The sequence below is a fragment of the Pogona vitticeps genome, chromosome 9 (assembly GCF_051106095.1).
Source record: "Pogona vitticeps strain Pit_001003342236 chromosome 9, PviZW2.1, whole genome shotgun sequence".
Lineage (NCBI taxonomy): Eukaryota > Metazoa > Chordata > Lepidosauria > Squamata > Agamidae > Pogona > Pogona vitticeps.
In genome coordinates this window covers 2,440,214-2,467,676 of record NC_135791.1, presented here as the reverse complement: position 1 = coordinate 2,467,676, position 27,463 = coordinate 2,440,214, and the positions used below count along the sequence as shown (strand labels likewise).

At 47.1% G+C, this 27,463-nt stretch overlaps 1 protein-coding gene across 9 annotated transcripts in view; it reads right to left on the bottom strand.

Annotated features, from left to right (window-relative positions):
* Positions 1-27,463, bottom strand: part of ADGRB2 (adhesion G protein-coupled receptor B2) — a 143,371-nt gene that overhangs the window by 35,614 nt on the left and 80,294 nt on the right. For 6 of the 9 annotated variants that reach the window (XR_013538415.1, XM_072980381.2, XM_072980384.2 and 3 more), the window contains 11 exons: positions 23,315-23,479; positions 21,097-21,261; positions 19,234-19,335; positions 18,646-18,752; positions 17,043-17,237; positions 14,883-14,951; positions 14,688-14,796; positions 13,677-13,823; positions 13,045-13,120; positions 12,036-12,138; positions 10,488-10,531 (listed from right to left, as the gene is read on the bottom strand). Coding sequence is in view for 8 of the 9 variants with exons in the window: in XM_072980381.2 (XP_072836482.2) it covers positions 10,488-10,531; positions 12,036-12,138; positions 13,045-13,120; positions 13,677-13,823; positions 14,688-14,796; positions 14,883-14,951; positions 17,043-17,237; positions 18,646-18,752; positions 19,234-19,335; positions 21,097-21,261; positions 23,315-23,479 (1,282 nt within the window). In the remaining variant the exon portion in view is untranslated. The remainder of the gene's footprint in view (positions 1-10,487; positions 10,532-12,035; positions 12,139-13,044; positions 13,121-13,676; positions 13,824-14,687; positions 14,797-14,882; positions 14,952-17,042; positions 17,238-18,645; positions 18,753-19,233; positions 19,336-21,096; positions 21,262-23,314; positions 23,480-27,463) is intronic. The other 3 variants (XM_072980383.2, XM_078380060.1, XM_072980382.2) reach the window with 2 other exon arrangements.

The following is a 27,463-nucleotide window of genomic DNA, read 5'->3' as shown; positions in this document are numbered from 1 at the left end:
GGGAGAAAGAAGAAATAGCTCTCCGGAAGACACCTGGCAGGGATCCGTCTCAGGGCCAGACCGTGGGGACCTAGGCTGGATCTCACGCTCCCTTGCCAACTTCTTTAAGCAGGAGCCACTCAGTCAAGTGCATGACATGTTGACTTCTCGCAGCCCAACATCTGGTGGGGTTTTGCTAGGTAAGGTATCCATTGTTGTGATGAGCCGTCAAGCCACCTTCTATTTCTGGCAACACTAGGAACGAGTGCTCTCCAAACGTTCTCAGCTGCCCCGCTCAGCTCTTGTAGACCGAAGCCCGTGGTTTCCTTTAGGGAGCCGGTCCATCTCATTTTACATCTTCCTCTTTTCCTGCTGCTTTCTACCTTTCCAAATATTATTCCCTTTTCCAGGGAAACTTGCCTTCTCATGATGTACCCGAAGCAGAACAGCCTCAGTTTCAACATTTTCGCCTCTAGAGAGATATCTAGGATATCAGTTCTAGGAATCAACAAAGCTTTCCTTCCAGCACCATATTTCACATGAACCATTTTTTTCCCTTGTCAGTTTTCTTTACTGTCCAGCTTTCACACCTGTACATGGATGATCTTGGTCTTCGTCTCCAGGGATACATCCTTACACTTGAGGATCTTTTCTAGCTCCTTCATGGCTGCCCTTCTGAGTCACATAGACCAGATGTCATCAAATCATACTAAATTTAGTCCTGGAATAGGAACGGCTAAGAAATTTGCTGTGCCAAGCTTTTTTTTGGAAATGGAGTTATCAGATTTCTACCTGCTGGGCATTAAAACGGTTTGAGGTCTTTATGGGAATCAATACTGAACAGCGACTGTTCACAGAATCCATGCTACACACATGAGAGAAGTCCACGGCTGCAGAAGGAAGTCGGCATGCTTAGCTCGTAATCTGGATGGGTTTCAGCTACAGTGAAGTTCAGCTGTTTTACTCCTCTCCATTATTCTCTTCACTATGATAGGAGAATTTATGACATACCCCCATAAATTAAGGATGAGGCAAACACCTGCAAATTTCCTTGTCTATGGTGCAAGACAGCAGCTTGATGGAATGAGGCCCGCTGAAAAACAGCTCGGCCACTGCTAGATTTTTCACTTATGCTCATAAGTTAAAATGACCAGCACTGTGTTTATTTTTTTTTCCAATCAGCAGAAGCATTAGCAAAAAAAGAGTTGCATATTGCATTCAAAAAGTGATGGGAAGGGGCATTATTTTGTGTGCAAAAAAGGTGACCTTTGTTTCGATAGATGATAAATTCATAGGAACTTTCATAACTTCACCCAGCAGGGGGAAAAGTTTTGCAACTTTTCATTAGCGGGACCAAACGAAGGGTGTGATCCGACTGGGGAATAGATCCCGATTTGGTCCCCTTGTGGAGTGGTCTGGTGTGATCTGTTTCTCGGGGATCCCATGAGATGGGGGTATGGCAAGACCTTGAACCAGTCCCCAAGATGGACCATTTTGGAGGCCAACAGATGGAAGAATCAACTTAAGGGGGATCATTCCCATTATAGCAATCCGTCTTGGTACCCTTGTAGTAGTCTGACTAAACCCTAGGGTAACGATTTACATCTCTTTTGAGAAGCTGGCTTCTTTGCCATGGGCTCACTGCAGGGAGGTGTTTTCTGTTAGCAAGTCCCCTCCCCCACACCATCGTCGAGAAAAGAAGACAGAGGGGAGATAGGAGAGCACTTTTCCAAAACTTGAAAGGTACTCTTACAGAGGAGGGGCAGGATCTGTCCTCGATCCTCCCAGAGCGCAGGACATGTCATCATGGGCTCAAGCGACAGGAAGTGAGATTTCTGCTGAATATCAGGAAAAAAAAACTCTGAACTGTTCGAGCAGTACGACAATGGAACCCATGACTTCAGAAGGTGGTGAGCTCTCCAATGCTGGAGGCCTTCAAGAGAAAATTGGACATCCATGTGGCAGATCAGCTTTGATTTGGATTCCTGCCGTGAGCAGGGAGTTGGCCTTATAGGACCCTTTCAACTTCATTATTCTATGATTCTGAGAAGCCCGTGTTAGGCAGTTAAATTTATATAGTTCCATGAGGGTTAGCTCTGCCTCAGTTTTCTTCTAGGAATGAGGCTTCTGTTAATGTTTCCCCCAAACTTTTTGCTGAGTTGTATTTTGGGAGCCACACAATCTATGCAACATTTTTGCTTGTCTACTTCAACATTTTGATGGGTCTGCTTCCTGCATGTATTTGTCATCTTTGTATTTAATAAAGATTTTTGTTTGTTTGTTTGTTTCATATGTGCAATTTGTGTCTTAGTCAATATCCTTAGATCTGGTTGAACAAGGCCATGCATGGAATTGGCCTCTAGAGGAATACCTAGGCAGAAATCCACATATTTCCAAAGGTGTCACACACTTGACGAGCAAAAGAAAAACAATAAATGAATTCAGCGACATTTGGAAAATGGAGGAAGACAGTGCTTTTCTGAAATGTGGACCAATATGCTTAATCAGAGGGCAGGTTGTTAAATGATTGGGTACATTTGAAAACTCAACCACAAATATGTAGAGAAATTATTTTATAGGGATATGAGAAGGCTTTAATGTAACCAAGACGGAAAGCGCTTTCCAGTACATATGAAAACAAGGACCAAGACAAGATCAAGCTTGACAGTTTAGCTCATCCTAGCCTGAAAACAAGCCACAAGGGCTGATAATAGTAGTCTTTGAAAAACAGAGAGAAATTCATCTTGTGAGTCCCTTAATTCTTCTCTGGCTCAGGTTGATGTTTTGGGCCACATGCATTTTTATTCCTACATTCTTAATGGCGCTTTTAATCTCCCCCGCTTGAATGTTTTAATTGTATTTGTTTTTCAGCCTGATTTTACCCACTCTTTGCTCCGTGAAGTGCCACTTGATAACAGAAAAGTGGGGTATACGTAAATAAAATTAGAGTTGAATGGTTCTCGGCATCTCCTCCAGGATGATAATGCTGGGGTTTGTTTCCTGTCATTTGGAATGTGGTGCTGGAGGAGAGCGTTGTGGATGCTCTGGACAGCCAGAAAGACAGACAAGTTGGGTCCTGGATCAAATCAAACCTCTCTGGAGGCAAAAATGCTGAAATTGAGACTGTCCTACTTTGGGTATATTGTGAGAAGGCAGGATAGTTCCTCACCATGGAGTACACCAGAGGAAGAGGAGGAGGAGAGACACTTAGCCTCTAGGACTTTCTGGTGTTTTTGTGGTGGGGATCCCTGCACATCATAAAGGAGATCCACGGAACAGTGATTAAACTGCAGTACTGCCATGAAGGCTCTGTCCATGACATGAGTTCAATCCCAGGCTCAGAGTCAATCTTCCACGCATCAGTAAATTGTGCACCTGCCAGGGGTGGGGGGTGGGGACGGCAATGCGTAGCCTGTATAATTAAATTGTAACCCACCCATAGAATGCTTTAGCGCGATGGGACAGTCTATAAGTACCACACTCTGCTTTCCTTTATGGACAAAATCCCTGCTCCCGGAAACCTCCGAAAGCAGGAAATGACATTTTCATCGCATCTCTCTTTTGGGTGGGGGTCTTGAATAAGACTTTGGGGAGAGGGTATAGGGACCCCAATCCTTGAAAAACCCATTGTGACAAACCCAGACCTACTGGGATATGTCACACAGTTACACTAAGCTGCCACCAACCATTCCCTTTAAGAAGTCACACAGACCAGGGATGGATTTTTAAACAATAAAGACTAAGGTTTATTTTAAATACACACACAGGAAAATAAAATAATCAGGTGAATAAAATAAAGTAACGTGGCTTAGATTCACTCATACATACACACAGTTTGGTTCACCCAGAACCTTAACTTAAAGCACAGACCCTGAACCTATCAGTTCTGGCTAACCAACAGACACCTGAACCTATCAGGTTGGTACTCTGACACACAGAAGTACCCTGTCTGACACACAGACTCCCACAACAGCTTCTTCTTCCCAGCTGCTGCTTCTTCACCCAGAGTCTCCTTCTAGTGTGTGTGTTCCACCACACAGGCATCACATATTTATACAGTACAGCCCCTCCTCCTGATGTCCCGCCTTCCACTCCCCATAGGATGGAACTTTCCCTCCAAACCCATGACAGACAGGTAACATCAGTGCTGTATGTAACACCTCCCCTCTTTAAAAGTTGTTTTGTAGGGGGAAAGCTAAAAGTGCTTTTCACCAAAAAACAACCTGAATAAAATACACAACAACAGTTATACATACCATATTACACTTACTCATACTTACATTCTAAGTTAACCATAGCAAATAGGCATTTAAACATTTACCATATACAATACATCCATTTACCTTTATTCATACAAACCAAATTCAAAACCAGGTACATTTAACTTTTGTCATCATTATATACACATAGTCCATGTTCTTTCGCCGTCTTCATTCTTCAGGTCTTCTTGATAAGGCGTCAGCAACACAGTTCACTGACCCTCTGACCACCTTCACTTCAAAGTCATAGTCCTGTAGGTTTAAAGCCCACCTCATAAGTTTGCTATTGTGGGTTTTCATCGTCTTTAACCATTGCAATGGTGAATGGTCAGTACACAGAACAAAATGTCTTCCCCAGATGTAAGGCTTGGCCTTCTGGATCGCGTAGACTATGGCCAAACACTCCTTCTCCACGGTTGCCAAATGTCTCTCACCTTTTTGAAGTTTCCTACTCAGGTAGGACACTGGATGCTGGTCACCATTCTCATCCTCCTGGCACAGAACTGCTCCTACCCCGCTGTTAGACGCATCGGTGTAGATGATGAACTCCCGGTCGAAGTCTGGAGCACGCAGGACTGGATAGTTGATTAACGCCTCCTTCAACCTCTGGAACGCCGCCTCACAGTCGCTGGTCCACGGGATGCGGTCATCAGCCGTCTTCCTCGTCAGATCGGTCAGCGGAGCCGCAATCTCGCTAAACCTCGGGATGAACTTTCTGTAGTAGCCCACCAACCCAAGAAATGATTTGACTTTTTTCTTGGTGTTGGGTCTAGGCCAATCACGAACAGCTTCTATTTTGGCCTCCAGGGGTTTTATCACTCCTCCCCCTACCATGTGACCCAAGTATTTTATTTCTGGGCTACCCAGCTGACACTTGCTGGCCTTTACTGTTAGCCCTGCTGCACTTAACCTCTGCAGCACTAACTCCAGGTGCATCAGGTGATCTTCCCAGGTATTACTGAAGATCCCTATGTCGTCAATGTAGGCCACTGTAAAGTCACTGAGCCCTGCCAAGGTCTGGTCCATCAGCCTTTGGAATGTGGCTGGTGCATTTCTGAGACCAAAGCTCAGGACTCGAAACTCATAGAGACCAAAAGGGCTGCAAAAGGCAGTCTTTTCTTGATCCCTGGGATCAATTCTTAATTGCCAATATCCCTTTACCAGGTCCAATGATGAGATGAACCGACAACCCCCTATGGTTTCAATCAGGTTGTCTAGCCTGGGCATTGGGTAGGCATCAGGAGTGGTTACACGGTTTAATTTCCTGTAATCGACACAAAACCTAATGCTCCCATCAGGCTTGTCCACAAGGACTATCGGAGAGGACCAAGGACTAGAAGAGGGGACGATTATGTTCTCCCTCAGCATCTCGTCCAGCTCCTTCCGCACCTTGTCCCTATAGGGTCCCGTTACTCGGTATGGGGATACTGCCTGCGGGGGTGCATCCCCTGTGTGGATCCGATGCATCACTCCCTTCACTATCCCCGGCTTGTTGGAAAACACCTGTTGATATTTACTAAGCAGCATTTTTAGTTCTTGCTGCTGGTCTTGGGTGAGTGCAGGACTGATCTTTACCTCCTCTGGGTTGTATTTTACTTCCCCTCTACCCTCCCAGAAGGGCAATTCCGCTTCCTCACTCTCAGCTGCTTTTATCGCGAATAAAACCCTCTGTTCCCCTCTGTAGTAGGGTTTTAGGGCATTCACATGAACCACCCTCCTTGCTTGGTTCTCCTCCTGCTCTATTAGGTAGTTCAGGTCTGACATCTTGGAAATGACCCTATATGGTCCTGCCCATTTGAGCTGCAGTTTATTCTCTCTGCAGGGCCTAAGCCAAAGCACTTCCTCCCCTGGGTCAAAGTGCCTCTCTCTAGCTTTGTGGTCATACCATGTTTTCTGTCTGACCTTCTGAGCTTGCAGGTTCTCTGCTGCCAGCTCTAGATTTCGCTTTAGGTCATTCATCAAGGTGTCTATGTATGTCACAACGTCTTGTGGGTCATCCTGGGTGATCTGCTCCCAATTTTGTTTGATCAAATCAAGGGGCCCTTTCACCCCTAAGTGTGCAGCAAACATGTCAGAGTGACCCCTTTGTAAGATCATGGGGCGATACTTTTCAGGTACCACCAGCTGACTTCTGATCCCATCTCCCCCTTTTGAGATATTCCTCAGGGTTTCTCTATATAAAATCCCCTTTTTCTCCAGAAATCTCACTGGGGTTTCAGGTGTTAGCTGGGCGTCAGTCACCTGTTCAAAACACTTTTGGAGAGTGGCGTCTGCCTTTTGCTCCTGTCCAAATCTGCTGTCTGTGGTTAAGGTTTCCACCACAGCTTCTGAACTCCCCTCTGCTTCCGTCTCTGGCTCATCATTACCCCCCTGAACTGTCCCTGTGGTGGCTTGTGAGCGTGTAATCACTAGCACCCGTTTCACATGTTCAGCCAGGTCATTTCCCACGAGCACGGCTGCTGGCAGAGTCGATGAAATCGCTAGCCGCCAAACCCCCCTCCAGCCTTGAAAGTTGACAGGTACCTCTGCTACTGGCAGAGAGATTACCTGCCCCTCAATCCCTGCCACCTTCATGGTCTCATTTGGGATTATAAACTCCCTAGGGATGATATCTGGATGGCACAGGGTTACCTGGGAACAAGTGTCCCGCAGCCCCCTATACTGACGGTCAAGTATTCCTACGTCCACCCCGGCTGTCTCAAACAACTGAGAATCTGTTTTCACCAGCAAGCAGCGCTTTACCTCTATAAGAGGACCATTTTCCTCAGCCTGATCAGCATAGGTAGCTGTTCCAGACTGAGTAGCCATAGCAACAGGCTCCCTCAGTGACACTGAGCTTTGCTCTTTCTGGACACAGAACACAGCTTTTGGCTTGGTCCCACTAGAATTCTGAGGCACCATTCCTTTTAGCTGCTTTAATTTCTCACACTCTGAGATTAGATGACCCTTTCCCTGACAAAAATAACATTTTCTGGTGTATTTTGATTCTCTCTCTTCTTGTTTTGGTTTTCCCTCCAAAATCTGAGGTCTTAGTTTCATGTCTGAGGGCTTCCCTTCACCATGGGCCCCTCCCCCTTGCTGGCTTTTCCCTGGTCCCTGAGAGTACTTGCTGTAGGTTTCTTTGGGTTTACCTACAGATTTCCCCTCACCCAAGGGCTTTCTTATTTGGGAGATAAAATCTGCGATCTCTGCGGCTTGTGCCACAGATTTCGGTTTCCTTTCCCTCACTTGGAAGTTCAATTCCCCATGCAGGACTGAATAGAACTGTTCCAGCGCTATCAAATCTTTAAGCTGTTCATAGGTCTCTGTCCCCTCCTGCGATAGCCATTTCTCAAGCAGCCTCACCAATTGGGCCCCCACTTGGGTAAAAGTCTGTTCTGGCTTCTTGGTTAGGGACCTGAATCTTTGTCTCAGCTGCTCTGCATTTATCCCATGTCTGGCAAACACCAGTTTTTTAAACTCTGCAAAATCTTTCATCAGTTCCTCAGGCATCTCGGCATAAACCTCAGCCAGGCTACCACTGATTAAAGATCGCATGATGGTCATCTTCTCAGTTTCCCTCACTGAGAAGTCCACAAACGCTCTTTCCACTAAGGAAAAGAACACCTCAGGACAATCTCCCTTGTGGTACACAGGGAATTTCTTCAGGTCAGCCTTAGACAGTTGGCCTCCCTCAGAATCCCTATTGTTATTATTGTTCTGGTTCATCATTTCCAGTTTTCTTAATTCATACGCCATCCTTTCTTTTTCCAGAGCAATTTTCTCTCTCTCCCTCTCCATTTCCATTCTCTCTCTCTCTATTTCAAATTGCCTCTGCCTTTCCCTTTCCCTTTCCTCCACTTCAAATTGCCTCATCCTCAGTTCATGCTGTTGGGCTATGAGCAATTTTCTGAGTTCTGGGTCTTGCTCTCCTGTGCTGTCACCTTGCACTGAGCCAAATTCCTCCTCAGAACCTTGGTCAATCTGGGGGTCTTTCACTTCACTCATGTCTGCTATCTGGCTTCGAGTCAAGGGCATAATCCCCCCTCAGAACAGGCTGCTTTAAAAAGTCAAGCCTCAAAATAAAACGACCACTTTTTTTTTTCCTTCTTGCCTCAGAACCAGCTTTCCCTAGAGATTGCTGCTGTTCTTCAGCACTAACTTGCAACAGTATCGAGTCAGAGCCTACCCCCCTCTGCTGGGCCTCTCAGCTGGCAGGCTAGATCACTGTTGCTACGCAGTTTTGCCTCAGCTTTTTCCCGCCAAAACTAGGCTGCCTCAGAGCACCTTAATCTAAGTCTCCCCAGTTGGCACGTTCTTCTACTAGCGCACCTCCCCGTGAGGTACACCTAGAAGATTACCTACGCGCCTCAAACTGTCCCTGACTAGACCCCCCTTGCTCTGGGCACACTTGCCAAGGCTTTGCTGGACCACTGGACAACTGGACCAGTCGTATCCCACACGCTGGACACCAATCAATGTGACAAACCCAGACCTACTGGGATATGTCACACAGTTACACTAAGCTGCCACCAACCATTCCCTTTAAGAAGTCACACAGACCAGGGATGGATTTTTAAACAATAAAGACTAAGGTTTATTTTAAATACACACACAGGAAAATAAAATAATCAGGTGAATAAAATAAAGTAACGTGGCTTAGATTCACTCATACATACACACAGTTTGGTTCACCCAGAACCTTAACTTAAAGCACAGACCCTGAACCTATCAGTTCTGGCTAACCAACAGACACCTGAACCTATCAGGTTGGTACTCTGACACACAGAAGTACCCTGTCTGACACACAGACTCCCACAACAGCTTCTTCTTCCCAGCTGCTGCTTCTTCACCCAGAGTCTCCTTCTAGTGTGTGTGTTCCACCACACAGGCATCACATATTTATACAGTACAGCCCCTCCTCCTGATGTCCCGCCTTCCACTCCCCATAGGATGGAACTTTCCCTCCAAACCCATGACAGACAGGTAACATCAGTGCTGTATGTAACACCCATCACCCGTCCCAGTCCTTGAAAAAGAGCCACAATCAGCACCTTGGTTTGTCATGGTTGCTGCCAGGCATTTTGAAACCAGGCTGGGTGCCGGACTACAAACTGGGAGAGGAAGGCCACAGTTCCCTTCTGTATCTGCTCCATAAAGGATGTGTCCTATTTTATCCCATGCCGCTGCCCTCCCTCCCGGCCAGCTGATAATGAATTACATCTGGCAGGCTGGCAGGCACAATTTCTAAGCGCCTGTGAATCAATAGCTGTCATTAACCAAGTTAACCCGCTGTGGGAGGTGGGGTGGGGGTTGGCCTCATTAAAGGTGCCTCTCGTCCCTGGTACAGCGACGGAGTCAGGAGAGCTATTGTTGGCTTCTTTTCTTTAAGGGATAATGAGATGTGTGCCTATCATACATTCGAACTGAAAGGCAGGGATTTCAGCACCAAAGGAGCGGACAGCTCCCCCAGGTAATATTGGCCAAGCAAGAGCAGAGAAAGCTCCTAGCCTTCTAAGCCAGGTAAAGCATTCCCATCCTCTTTATGATCAGGTTGCACTCTGGCTGATGTTACGAAGAGAATAAAAAGACATAATTTTAGACATCATATGGGTTTGCTAATTTTAATGGCCTTCAAGGTCTTTAATTGATTTTCATGGGTTTTATGGTGGGACTGGTTTATATGATTTCATTCATTCATTCATTCATTCATTCATTCATTCATTCATTCATTCATTCATTCATTCATTCAAGTGACCTATGATTTTATCTGTTTTATTCTTTTAAAAGACCTAAACCAATGGCTGGCTCATTGGTTTAGGTCTCTGACTGTGGATTCAGAGGTGGAGAGTTCAATTCCCCACTGGGTGTCCTGTGAGTGTAGCCAGCCTGTGGGGCCTTGGGCCATCTGCACAACCGCAGGGCACCCCCTGAAGAAGGGAACAGGAAACCACTTTTGAGTATTCTCTACCTCAAAAAACTGAAAAAGGGTTGCCATAAGTCAGAATTGACTTGCTGGCACATGATTATTATTAAGATCTTTTTTTAAAAAAAAACAAAGACCACTGAATTTGACACTGTGTTAGTATCTCATCACTTGGTAGGGAGAGAGAGCTCAGAATCTGGGCGTGAGATGCCTCTCGTTCAATACATGAACCATCCGTGAGAGATCTTCTGCCTCTTCTAATCCCTTGGCCACAGGCCTATGCCCATTGTACCCGTGCATGCTTTCCCACAATCCACACAATAAACACGAGAAAAAGTACTCACACTTTGGTGTACTCCCAAGTCACACACTGTGGATGTGAGGTACCCTGGAAGACAGGAAAAGGAGGTGGCAGGTATTAGACGGCTGTAGAATGGGATGTAATGAACATGCAAAAAAAGAGAAGATTTCTTTTTCGTGATTTCATTTCCTACTTCAGAAAGGATTCGCCAAGCCCAGAAAGGAACAGCACTGTCTATAGTGCTCACAGACAGCCGGGTACTCAACCCATTTCAAAATTGTACTTTTCTTTTTAAAAGTTTATAGTGGGTCAGCTTTAGAGCAGTGCTGAGGGGGTGAGATAAAACCATATTAAATAATAGTTGTTGATGATAATAATAATCTTTTTCAGGGGAGAGATTTCAGGTTGACTCTATAATAAAGAAGGTTGATGAAGAATTGCCACATAGAGCTTACAACAGAATGACTCTGTCTTTCCCCACAGCAATTCTTTTTTCTTTCTTTCCATGAAATATAAGAACTTTCTCTCGATTGAAAAAGTCAAAATGCAATGGGAAGAAATACCAATCGGTGCTCCCGTTTCTTTTTTCTATGGCTCCCTCCCTTTCTCCCTCCCTCCCTCGTTTCTTTACGGCTATACTTGCTCCACATTTGCCTGTCTGCTTTATCCCCGGGGGCTACATATCCTTCAGAAAACAAAACACAATTTAAAAAAAGAAAAAGGGGGGAGGAAGAACACCTTTTCATCTCACATACATTGTTTTTACCATAGCTGTCATGTAGTAAGTGGAGTAAGAGGAAAGCTCTTGACTGAATGTTGGGAAGAAGAGTTAAGGCAGCTCAAGAGTGAAATGGACCATCGAGGAAGGTGGAGGAGTCTGGGTTTTTCATGGAAGGTTTTGAACGAGGGGTTAATAATATTAATCTTAGAACTGTAGAGCTGGAAGGGACCCTATGGGTCACTGAATCCAGCTCCTGACAAAGAGGCACTGAGGGGAATTGAACTCCCAACCTCTGGCTGCCCAACCAGATACCTAAACCACTGGGCTATGTGGCCATTTGTCAAGGATACTCTAGCCAGGATAAACATAAGCAACACCAAAAACACATTCAGAGCAATAAGGTTCAACCATCCATTAAAAACCCCCCACAGGCAGCCAGTCACTGAGGAAAAGCTTGTGTGAAGAGAAAAGTCTTCACGTGCTTGCAGAAGGACAGCGAAGATGGGGCCAGCCTGGCGTCCAGTGGGAGGGAGTTCCACTGACCTATACAGGTATTGTTAGCTATTTCAAAAGCTGGGATTGATTTTTACAGATTCATTTGTGAGGAGGGATATATATCACAGCTGTAAATGATATTGTAGCTGTCTTCTGTTATTGTAGGTGCTCCTCAAATCATGCTCTGGCTCTACCTTGCTAGCTTCTCCTCTAGTCTCAACCTGTCATTTCATAGCAAATGAGAGATATCAACAGGTCTGAAGGGTGGAGAGAGGAGAGAGCCCAAAGGATCTGCAGCTAGGAAGAGATTTTCTAGGAAACCTTCAGACCTGCCCGCCATGCTAAAGTTCCCCATAAGGTCTTAGGCATGCTTACGTTGATGATATGTGACAGCTCCACCGAAATCAAAGGTTCCACGGATCTGGTGGGTGGCTTCACGGTCACTGTGAGAACTTTGGACATGACAGCCAGGGGACTTCTGTAGGCGGAAGGAGAAAACGGGTTGGCACATTCTGATCGAGAAGAGAACTGAAGTGGTGCAAATCATTTCTTTGAGCTGGAAGGAATAGGGGCCAGAGTCCTGTTCAGTCCAGTTCTGGACACCGCACTTGAAGAAGAATGGAGACAAACTGGGCATCGAGGATGATCAGGGGACTGGAAACCAAGCCCTGTGTGGAAAGACTAAAAGAACTGGGCATGTTTAGCCTTGAGAAAAGAAGACTGGGGGGAGATAAGACAGCACTTTTCAGATACTTGAAGGGTAGTCATCTGGAGATGGGGCAGGATCTGTTCTTGATCATCCCACAGCGCACGGCATGTAAGAACTGGCTCAAGAAACAGGAAGCCAGATTTTGGCTGAATATCAGGAAAAAGTCTTAATTGTTAGAGAAGTATGACAATAGAACTCATGACCTCAGAAGGTGGTGAGCGCCTTCAACAGAAAATTGAAGAATCATATGTCAGATTTGCTTGGATTTGGATCCTTGCCTTGAGCAGGGGGTTGGAATCAATGGCTTTATAAGCCCCTTCCAATTCAATGATTCGATGAACACCATTGCACAACTGGTTTCCAGACCCTTCTACATGTAACTATGCACTGGTTTCAAAATCAATCACACAATCAATTAGATAGCCTACCGAGAGAGGGAAAACTCTTTTGTTCACTGAATTTCGACCATGAGACTTAAAAGAACTGAATACAGCAGCAATTGATCCCCCCTGCCCTGCTTTATATACAGTATATGCTCAGCAACCTGCTTACAATGCTCAATGTGAGTTTAATATGCAAGCACACATTGATTCTCGCCCGCTCATGTGCATTAGAGGCATTAGAGGATGCTATCTCAAAAACATCTCTCACAGCTCACTTCCCACCCCAGCTTACCTGGGAGGAGGCAGGATTAGGCCCAAAGTGCGATACAAGATGGTGCCAATGACAAAATAAGATGATTCCTCTGCTTCTTCCAAGTGGGCGGGGGAAGGGGAAGAGGAGAAAATAATATTAAGACCATGTTTGGAGAGGATGATAGACCAGACCTTACCCTATTTGTGCCTTGAGCTTGAATTAGTGTCCTTTAACATGGTCCCCCTTCCAGATTAAGCCTCCACTGCACTGACATGATCATCATTTGGTCAACTTGCTGTTCCATGCCAACTCTTCTGTTACCCCCAAAAGTACCACTAACTTTTGGGTGAGATACATCCTTGCTTATATTGTGGACTTCCTCTAACCTATATGTCTTAGGTGTAAAGGTCCGGGGTGGGGGCTATTCCTGGTGGATCCTTCAGATACCGCATGCACTACATCTCTGATGGAGTGTTGTGAATCAGGCATCATCATGAGCCTTTAAGAAGCACCAAGGATTCCTACGGTGGGGGGAAATACCTCCCATAGCATCTCTTTCACATACTTCAAATACAGGCACAGAGGAAGGAGAACGCGTGCATCTACTCATGTAATGCCTTTCCTCCAACCGCACCTGGTAGTGGCCAGACCAGCACACACAGATCGCCTACCGGAAGAGGAGAGAGTGAGCACTTCCTTTGGAATGAAGATCTTATCCTCGGAGTGTCGGGCCCAGTCCTTCATTCCTCGCCGGCCTTTCATGGGGAAGTTGATGTCGCTGGAGACAGCTGAGACCGGTTCTCTCTGGATGCTGATCACTGACAAAGGCAGAAGGGCAGGAAAAGGAGGAAGGAGAAGAGGTCGGTACAAGAAATGCACAAAGGAACAAAGGACATTACTGACTCTCTCTCTCTCTCTCTCTCTCTCGACATCTCAGACCTCCAAGGCAAGAGTGCAAATCGTGTGACCCACTGCCTATGGTGGGGAAGAACGAGGAACACAGTCTAAGGTACAGCAGGGAGGGGGGACTCAAGTTGCAGGACGCACTGTCCAGTCAGACTTCATTACCACCAGTGGCTTGACTCGGACTTGACTCAGGTTGTGTTTTGCTTTTTCAATGACTCAGACTCAACTAGGAAGCCATTACCTTCTTTGTTTTTAAGAGGGACTTGGACATGGAGCCTGGGAATCTGGACCTGGTACCAAAGACTCAGACTCAAACTTGCTAACACCTCTGGTGTGCAGCACATATTGATGAGTCTTCACACAACTCTAGATGTGGAAGAATGTAGAGGAACGTCAAGTCAAGGCATAGATTGGTACTGGCATGGAATCTCTGGTTTGGAAAGTGGCCTGAAGCCCACACAAGGACCCTTACCTTCTGCCTTTGGCCCAACAACTAAGCCAGGAGCTCCTGCATTCCATGTCCTAGCTCAAGACCTACCAGTTGAATACGATACATGCCTTCCAGGCCTGGAGTGTGATTTACATCAGTGGTCCCCAACTTTGGGCCTCCAGGTGTTCTTGGGCTTCAACTCCCAGAAATCCTGGCCAACAGTAGTGGTGGTGAAGGCTTCTGGGAGTTGTAGTCTAAGAACATCTGGAGGCCCAAGGTTGGGGACCACTGATCTACCTGGTGCCTATTCCCCAGTCCCTCCCGGTCCCATTTGCCAACCACTCACCCAAGTTATCTGTGACAATGAGGGAGCTCTGGAAGGCTTTGAGTGCATCACCCACCAGATGGATGAAATCTTCCACCACCTTCATGAGGAGGACAGAGCCAGGCAAGACCTGTGTGGCACCGATAAAGCAAACATGAGTTAATAAAAGGTCAGGATTCCTACCCTCCCTTTGCCACCAGCCCAGCACACACTCACCTGTTGAGCATCCTCCCACTTGTCTCTGTTCTCTGCATCCACCATGTTGCTGACCACATGGAAGAACCGCTGTAGAGCAAAGAGAAGAGACTGAGATACGGGAGTTTGGTGGGGGCTCAAAGTTGTTAACGACCTTGATGTACCGGCACATTTTTGATCTGGTTTAAAAATTCAGAATCCTCCAGAGAAATTTTGCTAGGTATCCAAACGTTTTGCTTTGTCTTCTTCTCAACTACCTTTGGATAGAGTCCCCCTCTATTCAGCACTAATTTGGCCTCACCTAGAGTACTGTATCCAGTTCTGGACATCACACTTTAAGATGGATGCCAACAAAGTGGAGCAAGTTCAGAGGAGGGCAAAAAGGATGATCCGGGGGCTGGAAACTAAGCCCTGTGAGGAAAGACTGGAAGAACTGGGCATGCTTGGCCTTGAGAAAAGAAGAAAGAGGGGAGACAGGATAGCACTTTTCCAGTACTTGAAATATAGCCATACAGAGGAGGGGCAGGATCTGTTCTTGATTATTCCAGGGTGCAGGGCATGTACTAATAGGCTCAAGCTATAGGAAGCCAGATTTCTTCTGAATATCAGGAAAAAAACTTCTTAACTGTTAGAGCAGTACAACAATGGGACCAACAACCTTGGAAGGTGGTGAGTGAATACAAGAGAAAATTGGGCAACTATCTGCCTAATTTGGTTTGATCTGGATTCCTGCCTTGAGCAGGGGGTTGGACTCAATGGCCTTAGAGTCCCCCTTCCAAATCAGTTATTCCAGGATTTTATATTTCACCATCGGAGTAGGAATTTCCATAATGATGGTCATGTGTTGTTGTTGTTTTTAGCTGGCGCATTTTGTGAGCATGTGGACTCAAAATCCAGTGTATATAGAGAGGAGCCCAAAGGGAACAAGCAGTCTGTTTTTTCTTTTCGATGCATGATTCCAGTCCTTATTTTGCAGAGATGTATTTCAAATTCTACAGGCAATGCAATGCCTCAAGGCTCCCAGAGCCCCTGAACAGGTCTGGTAATGATCAGGCTGCATTGCCCAAAAGTCTTGTGTGCCTTTGCATCTCCCCAAATATGGAAGAGAAATATTTGAGGGGGAAAAAAAAGGAAACTGAAAGCAGATCTACATAAGGTTGCTCATGTTTGCATTATTTATGTAGCCCATGGGATTTGTCAGTTTTTGACAAAGAAATCCAATATATATATATATATTGAATAGTGGTTCTCAATCACAGATATGCCTTCCACTCATGCTATAAAGGAATAATCCATGCGGGATGTCGGGTCTTCATCACATGGAATCAGGGAATCATTATTTTTCTTTGCTTGCGTTTCAGGCATAACCAAACACATCCCCAGCAACACAGCTACGGTTTCATCACACTTGTGCTTCACAGACACTGGAGCAGCAAAATTTATGCTTCACAGTATTATTATTATTATTAGAATTTCTGACTGCTAATTGAGTGACAATTTCCTTTTGTTTCTCAGCCCTAGCAGTGCAATTTAAATGTCCTGAGGACCCTCTGTAAATCAAAAAAATTAGCAACCGAACATCGGTAAACATACACAGTTCCGGGGCAGAAGAAGCAACTTTTTGTTCTATAATGGGGGGGGGGGCAGATATTTTGATAGAGTAATGGGATGGAAGTAAGAAATGAAGGAATAAGGCAGTTGATCTAGGAGACTGTTAGCCCCAAGTTAAGGCTTAGCAAAGGTAAAGGTTCTCCTTGACATTTAGTCCAATCCTTTCTGACTCTAGGGTGTGGTGCTCATCCCCGTTTCTAAGCCATAGAGTCAGCGTTTGTCCGAAGACCATTTCCGTGGTCACGTGGCTGGTGCAACTAGACATGGAACCCCGTTACCTTCCCACTGAGGTGGTACCTATTTATCTACTTGCATTTGCATGCTTTCGAACTGCTAGGTTGGCAGGAGCTGGGACAAGCAACGGGAGCTCCCTCCGTCGCGTGGATTCGATCTTATGACTGCTTGGTCTTCTGACCCTGCAGCACAGAGGCTTCTGTGGTTTAACCTGCAGCGCCACCCACGTCCCCTACAAATTAAGACTTAGCCTCATCATAATGCCCAAGACACTTCTTCCGCTAAAAGAAGAACCCAGAGATGTTCTTTTCCTCCTTCAGGTGGTTGGCATGGTACCTGCACATCATCAGAGGAAGGAATATAGGTGGCTCTCTTGTAGGTGTCGGTGACGTTGCGCAGGATCTCCACTGAGAAAAGCAAATCCCCGCTGTAGTACGTCTTGCGGGCTACAAGCTCCAGGAGGGCACGGACCACCTGAGACATCCCCTCGCCTGCCAGCATGCGCTGCCCCTTGGCCAGATGCTCTCGGAGCTGGAATGGAGAACGAGAGAGAAAGAGAGAGGGAGAGGGAGGGAATGGGTCTACAGGCAGAAGATGCACCCTTTAGGTTAACTGGGAGATTTGGCAAGAACACGCTTCACCAAGAGCCCCTCTGAATTCTGGAGCAGAGGAGTGAAAGACCTGCCTGGTAGACCAGATCTAACCTCTGGTGCCTCCAACTAGGCAGGACCTCAAGGAGATGTGTTGGCAAAGACTCTTTTCCACCTGGGACTGAGGAGGACGGCTGGCTATAGTCTTTGGTAGACCAATCAGCCAACTGGCTCAAGAAGAAGATTGAGGCTGGTGGCTGGCAAAGGTAAATGTATTTGAAACCTCTTAAACTCATGGTGTTGGGATGGCCATGTTCTCCGGAGTGCGCACTGCGGTTCTAACCAAGAGATTTGAGATGTTCTAAGCAAATCTGCTCCCCAACCACCACCAGCAGCCCCATCTTCTCAGGAGGAGATCACATTGTGTATCCCCAGGAATGACACAAGGCTGATCGAATATGGGCCTATCAATGGGAGAGGTCCACAGGGCAGACCAGAGGTTAGAAACATGACTTTGGGGGGGGGCAGTCAGACTGAACATGGATCTGGCCCATAATTATTATGAGCGAGGCTCTGCTCATGTGGCCTTCAATGAGTGTGTGTGGCCTCTCAGGGAATCACATGTGGAAGAGCACTCTTGGTGATGGCACCTTAGCTGTGAAGCTTCCTGCAGTAGATATTGTCTACCTTACTGTCGTCATTTGAGAGTGTTTTTTTTAAAAAAAAAACACCTTTATTTATACAGACTTTGGAAGGACATGTAACTCTTTGTTCTGCTTAGCTGCTGGTTTTGCTGATTATCTTCTGCTTATTAGGCAACTGCGATTGTACAATTGTTGCATGTTATACTGTGCTTTATATATAATCCTGAGCTGCCTTGGGAACTGTGTGTGTGTGTGTGTGTGTGTGTGTGTGTGTGTGTGTGTGTGTGTGTGTGTGTGTGTGTGTGTGTGTGTGTGTGTGAGAGAGAGAGAGAGAGAGAGAGAGAGAGAGAGAGCACACATGTGCATGTGGACTTATGTATTCATTAATATTTATTATCATATTTTTAAGTAGTGGATTTCCAGGGGGGCAGAAATCTATCCTTACAATTGCACTAAACCACAACAGAAATATTTTTCAACAATCAAAAGATGTTAAAATGCATATGCAGCACTTAGCACCAGAGGCATGAAATGCACAGCATGTTCGTCAATGTGTTAGCTGCCCGTGTCTCAAACACACTGCCCAACCGCACCTTCTTCCCCAAGCCAACCCCTCTTTTACCGATGACATGGAAAAAGATCCGTACAGACACAGAAATGGAGGGGAATGACACAGCCCATTTGCCGGCCAGAGCCTGCACCTACTGAGAGATGTAAGTATCTGTATTCATGGGAAATGCAGCGTGCGAAGCTGGGTGTGCCCCAGTAAGCCACACCATGGGAGTTGAGCAGACACCGGCGGCTGGCCGAACCTAGGAGAGAAGGCAAACAAGCAAGTAGCATTCACAAGGCAAGAGGTCCACGGGCCCCACCCTGGTTAGGTCTCAAGATGTGGCTACAGAGAGTTTCCTTTTTGGGGGGGGGGTCATTGGAAGCCCTCTCAAGCAAGAGGCAGTAGAGAAATGACTCGTGTCTTCTGTGGCACCCCGTCGGGGACTCCGTCTGCCCCACAACTCTGGTTAAAAGTCCTGCTTTTCAAACAGCCATGCTGTGCAAACAGGAACAGGACTGTGTGCACTCAACCAGAACCTAACTGGATGGTGCAGACAAAAGTGTAGGCTCTTGTGAAACTCAGGCTGGCAGGGCGATTCCCGGGGGAGCCCGGCTTTTGCTGTGCCATCTGTCCAGAGGACTCTTTCCTCCCTCCACCACCTTCCTGTTCCTTCGGAATGGCTGTCACGGCTCGAGTCTACAGCCAGCAAAACACAGGTCCCTAACTGCGCAGCCGCCTACCTGTGGCGTTGGACGGGCATTTGTTGTATACAATCTCGCCGGCGGCCGCTTTCTTCCACATCATCAGCATGGCGTACTCGTCCTTGCACATCTCGTGGTAAGCTGGCAGAAGAGAAGAGGGCAAGAGCTGAAGGGTCTGGCTGTGAGCAGAGGCAAAGGCTGGGGTGGCGTGAGAATTGGTGGACGAGCAGATACATAACAGGCAGGGGCGATGGGGCGATGTGACAGGCCTCTCGCAGTGCCTGAAGGGGCTGTCACTCGGAAGATGGTGTGAACATGCCTTCGGCAGCTCCACAGGGGAGGATCTGAACCCACGGATTCAAATTATGGGAAAGAAGATTCTGACTAAACTTCAGGAACAGCTTTCTGAAGGCAAGAGCTGTTGGGGAGGGGACCCATCCCTCGCAAGGGCGTGGCGTCCACATTGAAGCAGAGGTTGGATGCCCCTCTGCCAAGCATGCTCGGGCTACCAGTCTCCTGCCTCAGCAATGGCCAGACGCAATGATCCTTTGAGTCTTCTGATGCGACCGTTTATTATTTTATGAAAGGGAGGACAGAGTACGTGCGCGCGATTCTCTAGCCCTGATCAACCCTGACTTGACCTCTTTCTCTGAATATAGGCTATGCGTGGCATCTTCATCGTAGCTTAAATCCTATCCTACCCATTCAGGCCTTATTGCATGAGGATGCCTGGACGTCCGGCATTCAAACAAGGAGGTCCATCAGACTTTTCTATATTCAGCATGAAGTTCAGGAAAGGTGCTTGTAAGTGTGTTCAGCTGAATATGCTTACACTGCTTCCATGGTGTGGTGCTCTGATAAGGCAAACCTCCTAGTCAAGGAGTCTTTATTAGCATGTTCAACCACACAAAATATGGAAAGGTCTGACTGGCATCAGGATGGCGAAAGCCTTGAGGGTGTGACTCACATGTGTCCCCATGTCCACATCCCCATGTCTCTCTCTCTGTCTATCTCCACATCTGGCTCACACAGTCCATAGGAGGCAGCTACTGTTTTGTCTTCACCCACATCACGAGGTCTCTGATTCAACCTCTGAGTCCTTGATGCAAGGTTCGTAGACACATACTGTGGAAAACCACTGGTCTTTGTGCTCTATCTCCCGTGGACAACTGCTGCTAACTGGTACAGTGCTGGGATATGCCTTGCATCTCCTTGGGAGATGGAGCTGATCATTTCATCAGTTACCTACTGCTAGCTATAAATTAATTGGATTTCTATGGAGGAACGTTGAAATCTAAGCAACATGAAAGAAACAGAAAAAAGTGGGATGAAAATATATAACCAATCAACAGATAAAGAAGAGGATCACAAAGAAAGCCATTGAGGAAAGACTAGGGAAACTGTCTATTCTTGTTCTACACAAAGTGACGTCTGTTCAGTGTAGGTCCCTGGTTTCCATTGCACATTTTCTTTTTTTAGAACAGTGCTTCCCAACCTTGGGTAACCCAGATGTTCTTGGACTGCAACTCCCAGAAATCCTGGCCCAGCACATCTAGTGGTGACGCTTCTGGGAGTTTTAGTTCAAGAACATCTGGGGACCCAAGGTTGGGAGCCACTGTTCTACAGTGAAACTCAAGTTGAGTTTAGAAGATTGTGCTTTGGCCAATGAGTTCAAGCCAGTAGTTCTCAACTTGGGGTCCCCAGATGTTCTTGGACTGCAACAACCAGAAACCCTGGCCAGCACAGCACGTGGTGAAGGCTTCTGGGAGTTGCAGTCCAAGGATACCTAGGAACCCAACATTGGGAAGTGCTGGGCTAGAGGAAGGGAGAGGAATACATTGAGTTTTCTGGGGCAGCTCCATGCTCACCTATCTCACCATTGCAGAAGGACAAGGGAAGTACCTGGGCATTTCTTCTCATTGCATGTCTTGACTTCCTCCCCGCTGCCTTCGCAGGGGTAGCCTTGCACGCCCGTCCCCTGGCACATCCGGAAGCGCCGCTGCCAGCCTGTGTCACACGTCTTAGAACACAAACTCCAGTGGTTCCAGGGACCCCACTTGCTGTCGGCTACAATTCGGGGAAGCAGAAACGGAGAAGAAGGATGAGACCTTTACAAAGCAGCTGTCGCTCCCTTCCTGCCGTACAAACACGCAGGCTTGTTCCCAATTTAGCGTCATACTAGCCGGGAGGGCAGAGAGAGAGAATGGCAGGGAGATGGAAGAATGTTCTCTTTTTTTATCACTGGGGTGCAACTGTGTCGGCTGATAATTACTTTAATCAAATATTCCACAGATGATTAAACCCATTTATCAATAATTCAGATCTCATTTAAGCAAAACTGCTACTCTCTTGCCTTCCAAACCAGGCCATGACCGTAAAGGGTGCCCTTTACAAATGGGATTCATCTCCATCCCTCAGGAGGTGAGTTATTCCAAGGCTCTGCATTTTGCGGATCTAAATCGGCTCGAGCCGTTGGCTTTAATTTCCATGGGTTATGAGACACAGTAACAGAAAACAGCCAAGAAACAATCCTCCTCTTGAGTCCTGGGTCCAGTTTGGGACATCGCACTTGAAGAAGGATGCCAACAAACTGGAGCGAGTTCAGAGGAGGGCAACCAGGAGGATCGGGGGACTGGAAACCAAGGAGGAACATAAAGAGAAAAGACTGAAAGATCTGGGCATGCGTAGCCTTGAGAAGATAAGACTGAGAGGAGATAGAATGGCACTTTTCAAATACTTGAAAGGTAGTCCTACAGAGGAAGGGCAGGATCTGTTCCCCATCATTCCAGATTGCAGGGTGCATTATAATGGGCTCAAGTTAAAGGAAGACAGATTGAGGCTGAATATCAGACAAACATCTTAACTGTTAGAGTTCTACCTAGGGGAGGATTTCTATGACATGTCACACTTTCTCTGCAACCTATACTTGAACCCACAGGTAAGTTTAAAAATGTTTATGAGTAATCTGGCTTTTCTCCCCAGATTACTCAGACATATATCAAAACCCACTTATAAGTTCAAACATCGGCTGCAGGAAAAAACGTGACATGTCATAGAAATCCTCCCCTTAAGTATGACAGTGGAACCCATGACCTCAGGAGGTGATGAGAGTTCCAGTGCTTGAGGCCTTCAAGAGACAATTAAACTTGGGAGATCTGAGTTCAAGTCCTGCTTCTTTGTAGCACTGCATGACAAGCCAAATCAAAAGCTACGGCTCAGAGTAAGAACAAATGCTTCCAAAGTGTCCAGAACACTATGACACCTATTGTTAAAGCAGTCATCCGGAAGGGCTTGTCTATGTTTGTGATAAGCAAGTTCAAAAATGACCCACAAACCAGGGAGACCATTTTTCTATGCTGCCCAAGACTATTGGCCCCAGTAAAGCTGCTTTTGAAAAAAAAGGAAGTTAACTGGAATAGGGGTGGGGTTTCAGAGATTTGGGGTCTTTTCTTGGACTTTCAGGAGGGGCAACACTTTGCCTGCCAAATCCTCAGCCTCAGAGCCCCTCCGCTTTTCCTGCAGCCAGGGCTAGAACCCTCCAGCATTCTCCCCCTGCTCCATCTCAGGCCTCTAGCCCCAGCTGTGGTTCTTTGATAAAACTGGAAAATGAAAATTGAGGCTACGGGGAGGGAGGGAGCGCGCGAGCCGCCACTGCTGCCGAAAGCCATCTGTCACCGATGCTGGATGACTGGCATCTCCAAGCCTGCCGCATTAGGAGCCATGGCTTTATGGAGAGCAGCTGTCACTCCAGACAGATTGGCGAGGCCCAGCTCTCCCGTCCAGGCTCCGCGCTCTGCTCGTACATGACAGGCGAGGGGTCCGGGCGGGGAGGGGGCAAGCAAGGGTCCCTGGCATGGTTTCATGTGCGGAGCGGAAGGTCAGAGAGCTTCCCCCAGCAACTCGAGGGAAATGGCCGGGTGGAAAGGCTTTTTCATAACGACCGGGTTTCGTCTCGTCTCAGTTTTGTTCTCGGAAGAAAAACAGCTGTGTGCCCGGCACGTGGCCACACTGTCCACCATCCTTCCAACAGTTCTCACCAAGATGGAGCGACAGAGCCTGTGAACATGACTTGGCATGTTTTTTTGTGGTCCCTGCCAACGGAAACCTCTGTGCTCCTTACCTGGACATTCTGGATTGTAGCACTCCCTGGCATCGGCGTGAGCCCCTCGACACTCCCCCCAGCCGTGTGCCGAGACGCTGCACTTGCGGGTGCGCTGCTGAGTGCCATTGGAACAGGACACGGAGCAGCGACTCCAGGCTCCCCACTCCAGCCACTGGCCTTCCACTGTCACGGAGAAGCACAGCAAAATGCCCCCATCAGTGTACAGTGCACTCAAAGGGTGGGGAGACACAAGGGGATGCCCCTCCCCCTGTCAGCTCAACCTTTACTTGAGCAGAACTATGCCAGCACAGTTGGAGCAGACTGATACCAATGAAATGCCAAGGCTCCACCCAATGACCTCGGGTGGGGATGAACAGTGGAGGGCATCAAGACTACCATCGGTCAGATCAACTTTCATTTGGATTCCAGCATGGAGCAGGGGGTTCAACTTGATGGCCTTACAGACCCCTTCCCATTCCATTGTTCTGTGGGATTCTTGGAGTTAGGGCTTTGTCAGGTCTTTGTAAGAGCTCTAACACCCTCCCTTGAATGAGCAGAGAATTCCAAGCTGCTAAACCCAGGTTTCTACAGGATGGAGAGTTTCTGAACATGGAACCCTGACCATTAAAGTGGTATCAAACTTGCACAACTGTGTAGTAGAGAAACTCTGCTTGTTCTCATCACACTCAATGACTCCAAAGCCCCGTCTTCCGAACACCAACCCACTTAACTCTCTTCCAGCAGAGACATCACCCAAGAGCTTCACACTGGAACAGAGGTACATGTCCCTAAGACACAGCACATCAATAGCACAGAGATGGGTCCTACGAACGAGCCACGTCACGGACAGCAGGAAGGGGAGAAACAGAAAGAAGGAAGGTTAAGTGGGAAGGCCAGAATGAGTCTGGGGAAATGATGGGGCTTGTTTTGACTCCAGGACAGGAATTCGTCCTAGCTTCATAAGGGTGCAGCTCCTACTGAAACACCCTCTTCCCCTTTTGGTACATTTCCTCCAAGTAATTAATAGTCGGATGCAACTAAAGCATGCTTTCCACCCCAACAGTGGTTGCAAATGGTTATTATCCAGGGAAAATTATAGTAGAGCATGGGGATCCCTTGACAATGCAATACTTCACAAGTGGCATATGGAGCAGTCAAAGGTGGAATTGGACTATAACATTTAGAATTCCACTGCCAATGTGTTGGCTGCTAGGTTCTGAGACCTAGACATAAAAAAGGTAACTTTTCCAATTCCCATAAGTCATGCACTAGTGTCCCAACAGACTGGTTTCAGGGACAGAAGCTGAACCCCGTTCTCTGACAGTCCTTCCAGAGCTGGGAATGTTGTTCTTCTTGGACTACAACTCCCAGAGTTCTCCAATCCGTTGGCTTGTGGTTTGGGGAATTGTAGTCCAAAAATGGCATTTTCAAGCTCTGAACATAATCTCTCCACAGCGCCCACAAAACTAGCATTACATTAAGTGGTAAGCCTAATATGGACCAAAGGCGAGGGGAGCCTAAGGATCTAGAGCTAGAGATGGGCACGAACCAGCAGTTTGGCAGCTCATCTGATTTGTCTTTTGGAAGGGGTTCCCGGCCCTGCCTCCTCCAGCAGCTACCCACTCAGAGACAGTGCCCCAACTTCCTTGTCCCTCTGGGCACTCTCTCTGAGTGGGCAGTTGCCAGAGGAGGCAGGGCTGGGAACTGCCGAACACCCGTTTGTCCAAAAGACGAACCGTCAGGAACTGCCAAACTGGCACTTCATGCCCATCTCTATATCACTCATGTTTGCTTCCAAATGTCAGGAGGAGAAAGGCATTCACATGACTTTGTTGTCATGAGTAGCCTTGTGTTGTGCCTCCTTTGCTTGTGTTATTTCTTTCATCTGTCTCCAATGGCTCCTGTCACCTCCACAGACTCCCTAATTCTCTCTTTCAGGCCAGGGATATTAGAGAAAAGCAGAGTAAGTGAGTGGGGGACAGGAGCAGAGTGTAGTAAGGATGTAAATCTTCCCGTCTTGGCCTTACACTCAAGGACAAAGAATAGCAAAATTATTCTCCACTCCCCATGAGAGGATGAGGCATTTAATAGCACTCTCAAGAAGAGAAGGAAAAGAATTAATACAAATAACAACGTGGCACAATTCGGTGAAGTAGTTGCTGTTATGTTGCATGAACTTTTGTGAAGATGGGGCCACTACGCACCGCTCTTAAAAGTTTTCCCCACCAAACCTGCCACTCACCAAGCACTCAACCTTTCCCGACACACACTGTCTATGTTTACAAACACTTTGATTCATTTCTAGTTGCAAATATTTCAAACATTTCAAAGGAGGCAGACTTGAAGGACGATCAGATGTATCTGTGGGTTATCAAGTGGGGGCAGAGGTTTATAGTTTGAGAAACAAGGGTCTGTGGGTTTGGTCTCAGCAGAAGGAAACACTGTTGGTCAATCTAGGATGCTTCCCTGCAAGGTGATATGGTGGCCGTCTGGTAGTCAATGAATCGCCATGGACTTTTTCCCAGGGAAATAATTGTGTCTTGGTTCATCTAGCATTAAAGATCCAGCCAGTCATTGCTGGTGACACCAATGTCATGAGGGTGATGAATATGCTCTGGATTGTAGCCCAAATGTTGAAGGAGCAACCCAAGGAGAACCTATTTCAGCACCTTGGACAGCAGCATCTAGTTTAAAGCCCACTAGTGACTCTGATGGCAAGGAAGCGATGAACGCACCCTGGATTTTAACCCAAACATTAAAGGAGCTACCCAAGGCGATGCTATCTGGAGGACCGTGTTCAGCACCTTGGATAGTTCCAGCATAATTCAGATCAAAAGCAATTGGCATCGCCAGCCTCCTGTGGCTCCCTCAGATGCCATATGCAGAAGAAAAGCAGAACGTGATCAGGGTCACCTCTGTGTTGGGAATTGCACAGTGCTGCTCCTCCCTCTGATCTGGATATTGGCTGGGTCTCTGTGCTTGCCAAGAAAGGAGAGCCCTGTGCAGACAGCTTCTTTGTTCACCTATCTCAGCTCACTTTTTTTTCTTTTTACCTACCAGGCCAGCTCTCACCCAGCTCATTCCCTCTGTTTGGGGACTTCAGACTTCCTTCTGCCTCCACTCAACCAGCCAGCAGGTTCTTCTCTGCTGCCAGGACCTCACTCTGCACAGACCAAACAAAGCAGGTACCAAGCCAGGAGATGAGAAGGGCTCTTATTGCAGGACCCAATCCAATGATGAAGGCTTCGTTTCCTGCCAGACCAAGCCTCCTGCTTGCCGCTTTTGTGGCCCGAGGTGCCTGGCAGCCCACCACAAATGGCTGGCAGGCCACATATGACCAGAGGGCCTGCATGTTATGCTAACCCAGCCAATAATCTTCCTCTGAAAAGCACAGTGTTCCCAAAGAACAGAAGCAGTGCAGGAAAACAAAAAGCCAGGAAGCACTCCCTGATGTTCTGGGAAGAGATTTACAGGAGTCAGTAAAGAAGCGTTCCATCTAAACCAGAAACAGGCAGCTGTCTGCCTCTGTACAGCTCTGATAAAGCTGTCTAGACCCCCTTCGAGGAAGCTGACAACGATATATCATGGAAACACGGAGCTGAAAGACCTCATCCAGTCCCATATTGCTCGACACAGGAACTGCGAGTGCAGCTTCCTGAACAGATGGTCATTCATGTTTGGCTCAAATATCTTTAGCAAAGCCAGACCACCACCTCCTGTGGCAGTCTGTTCCACTGATTAATTTCTCTCTGTAAAAGGATGTGCCTTGCAAGGTTTGACCTAAATCTGTTTCCCTGCAATGTCCACCCACTGGTGCTGGCCCTTGTCTTCAAAGCAACCAGTGAATGCGTCTGATCAACCTACAGTACAACAATCTTTCAGATATTCAGATTCCATGATCATGTCTCTTCCTAACCTTCTCTTCTCCTGGTTAAATATACTGTACACGGGTCTCTCTCAACTGTTGCTTGTAAAGCCGGGCTTCTAGTAGTTCAACCACCTTGGCTATTCTTCTCTCTATATGCCTCTAGTTTATCAATGTCCTTGCTGAAATGTGGTGCCCATGTGCCTGAAATGTGGACACCATGCTCTCGGTTGGGACTGGCCGACACAGAATAGAGAACTAGAATATCTCATGTCCTTGCTTCTATGCTTCTGCTGTTAGAT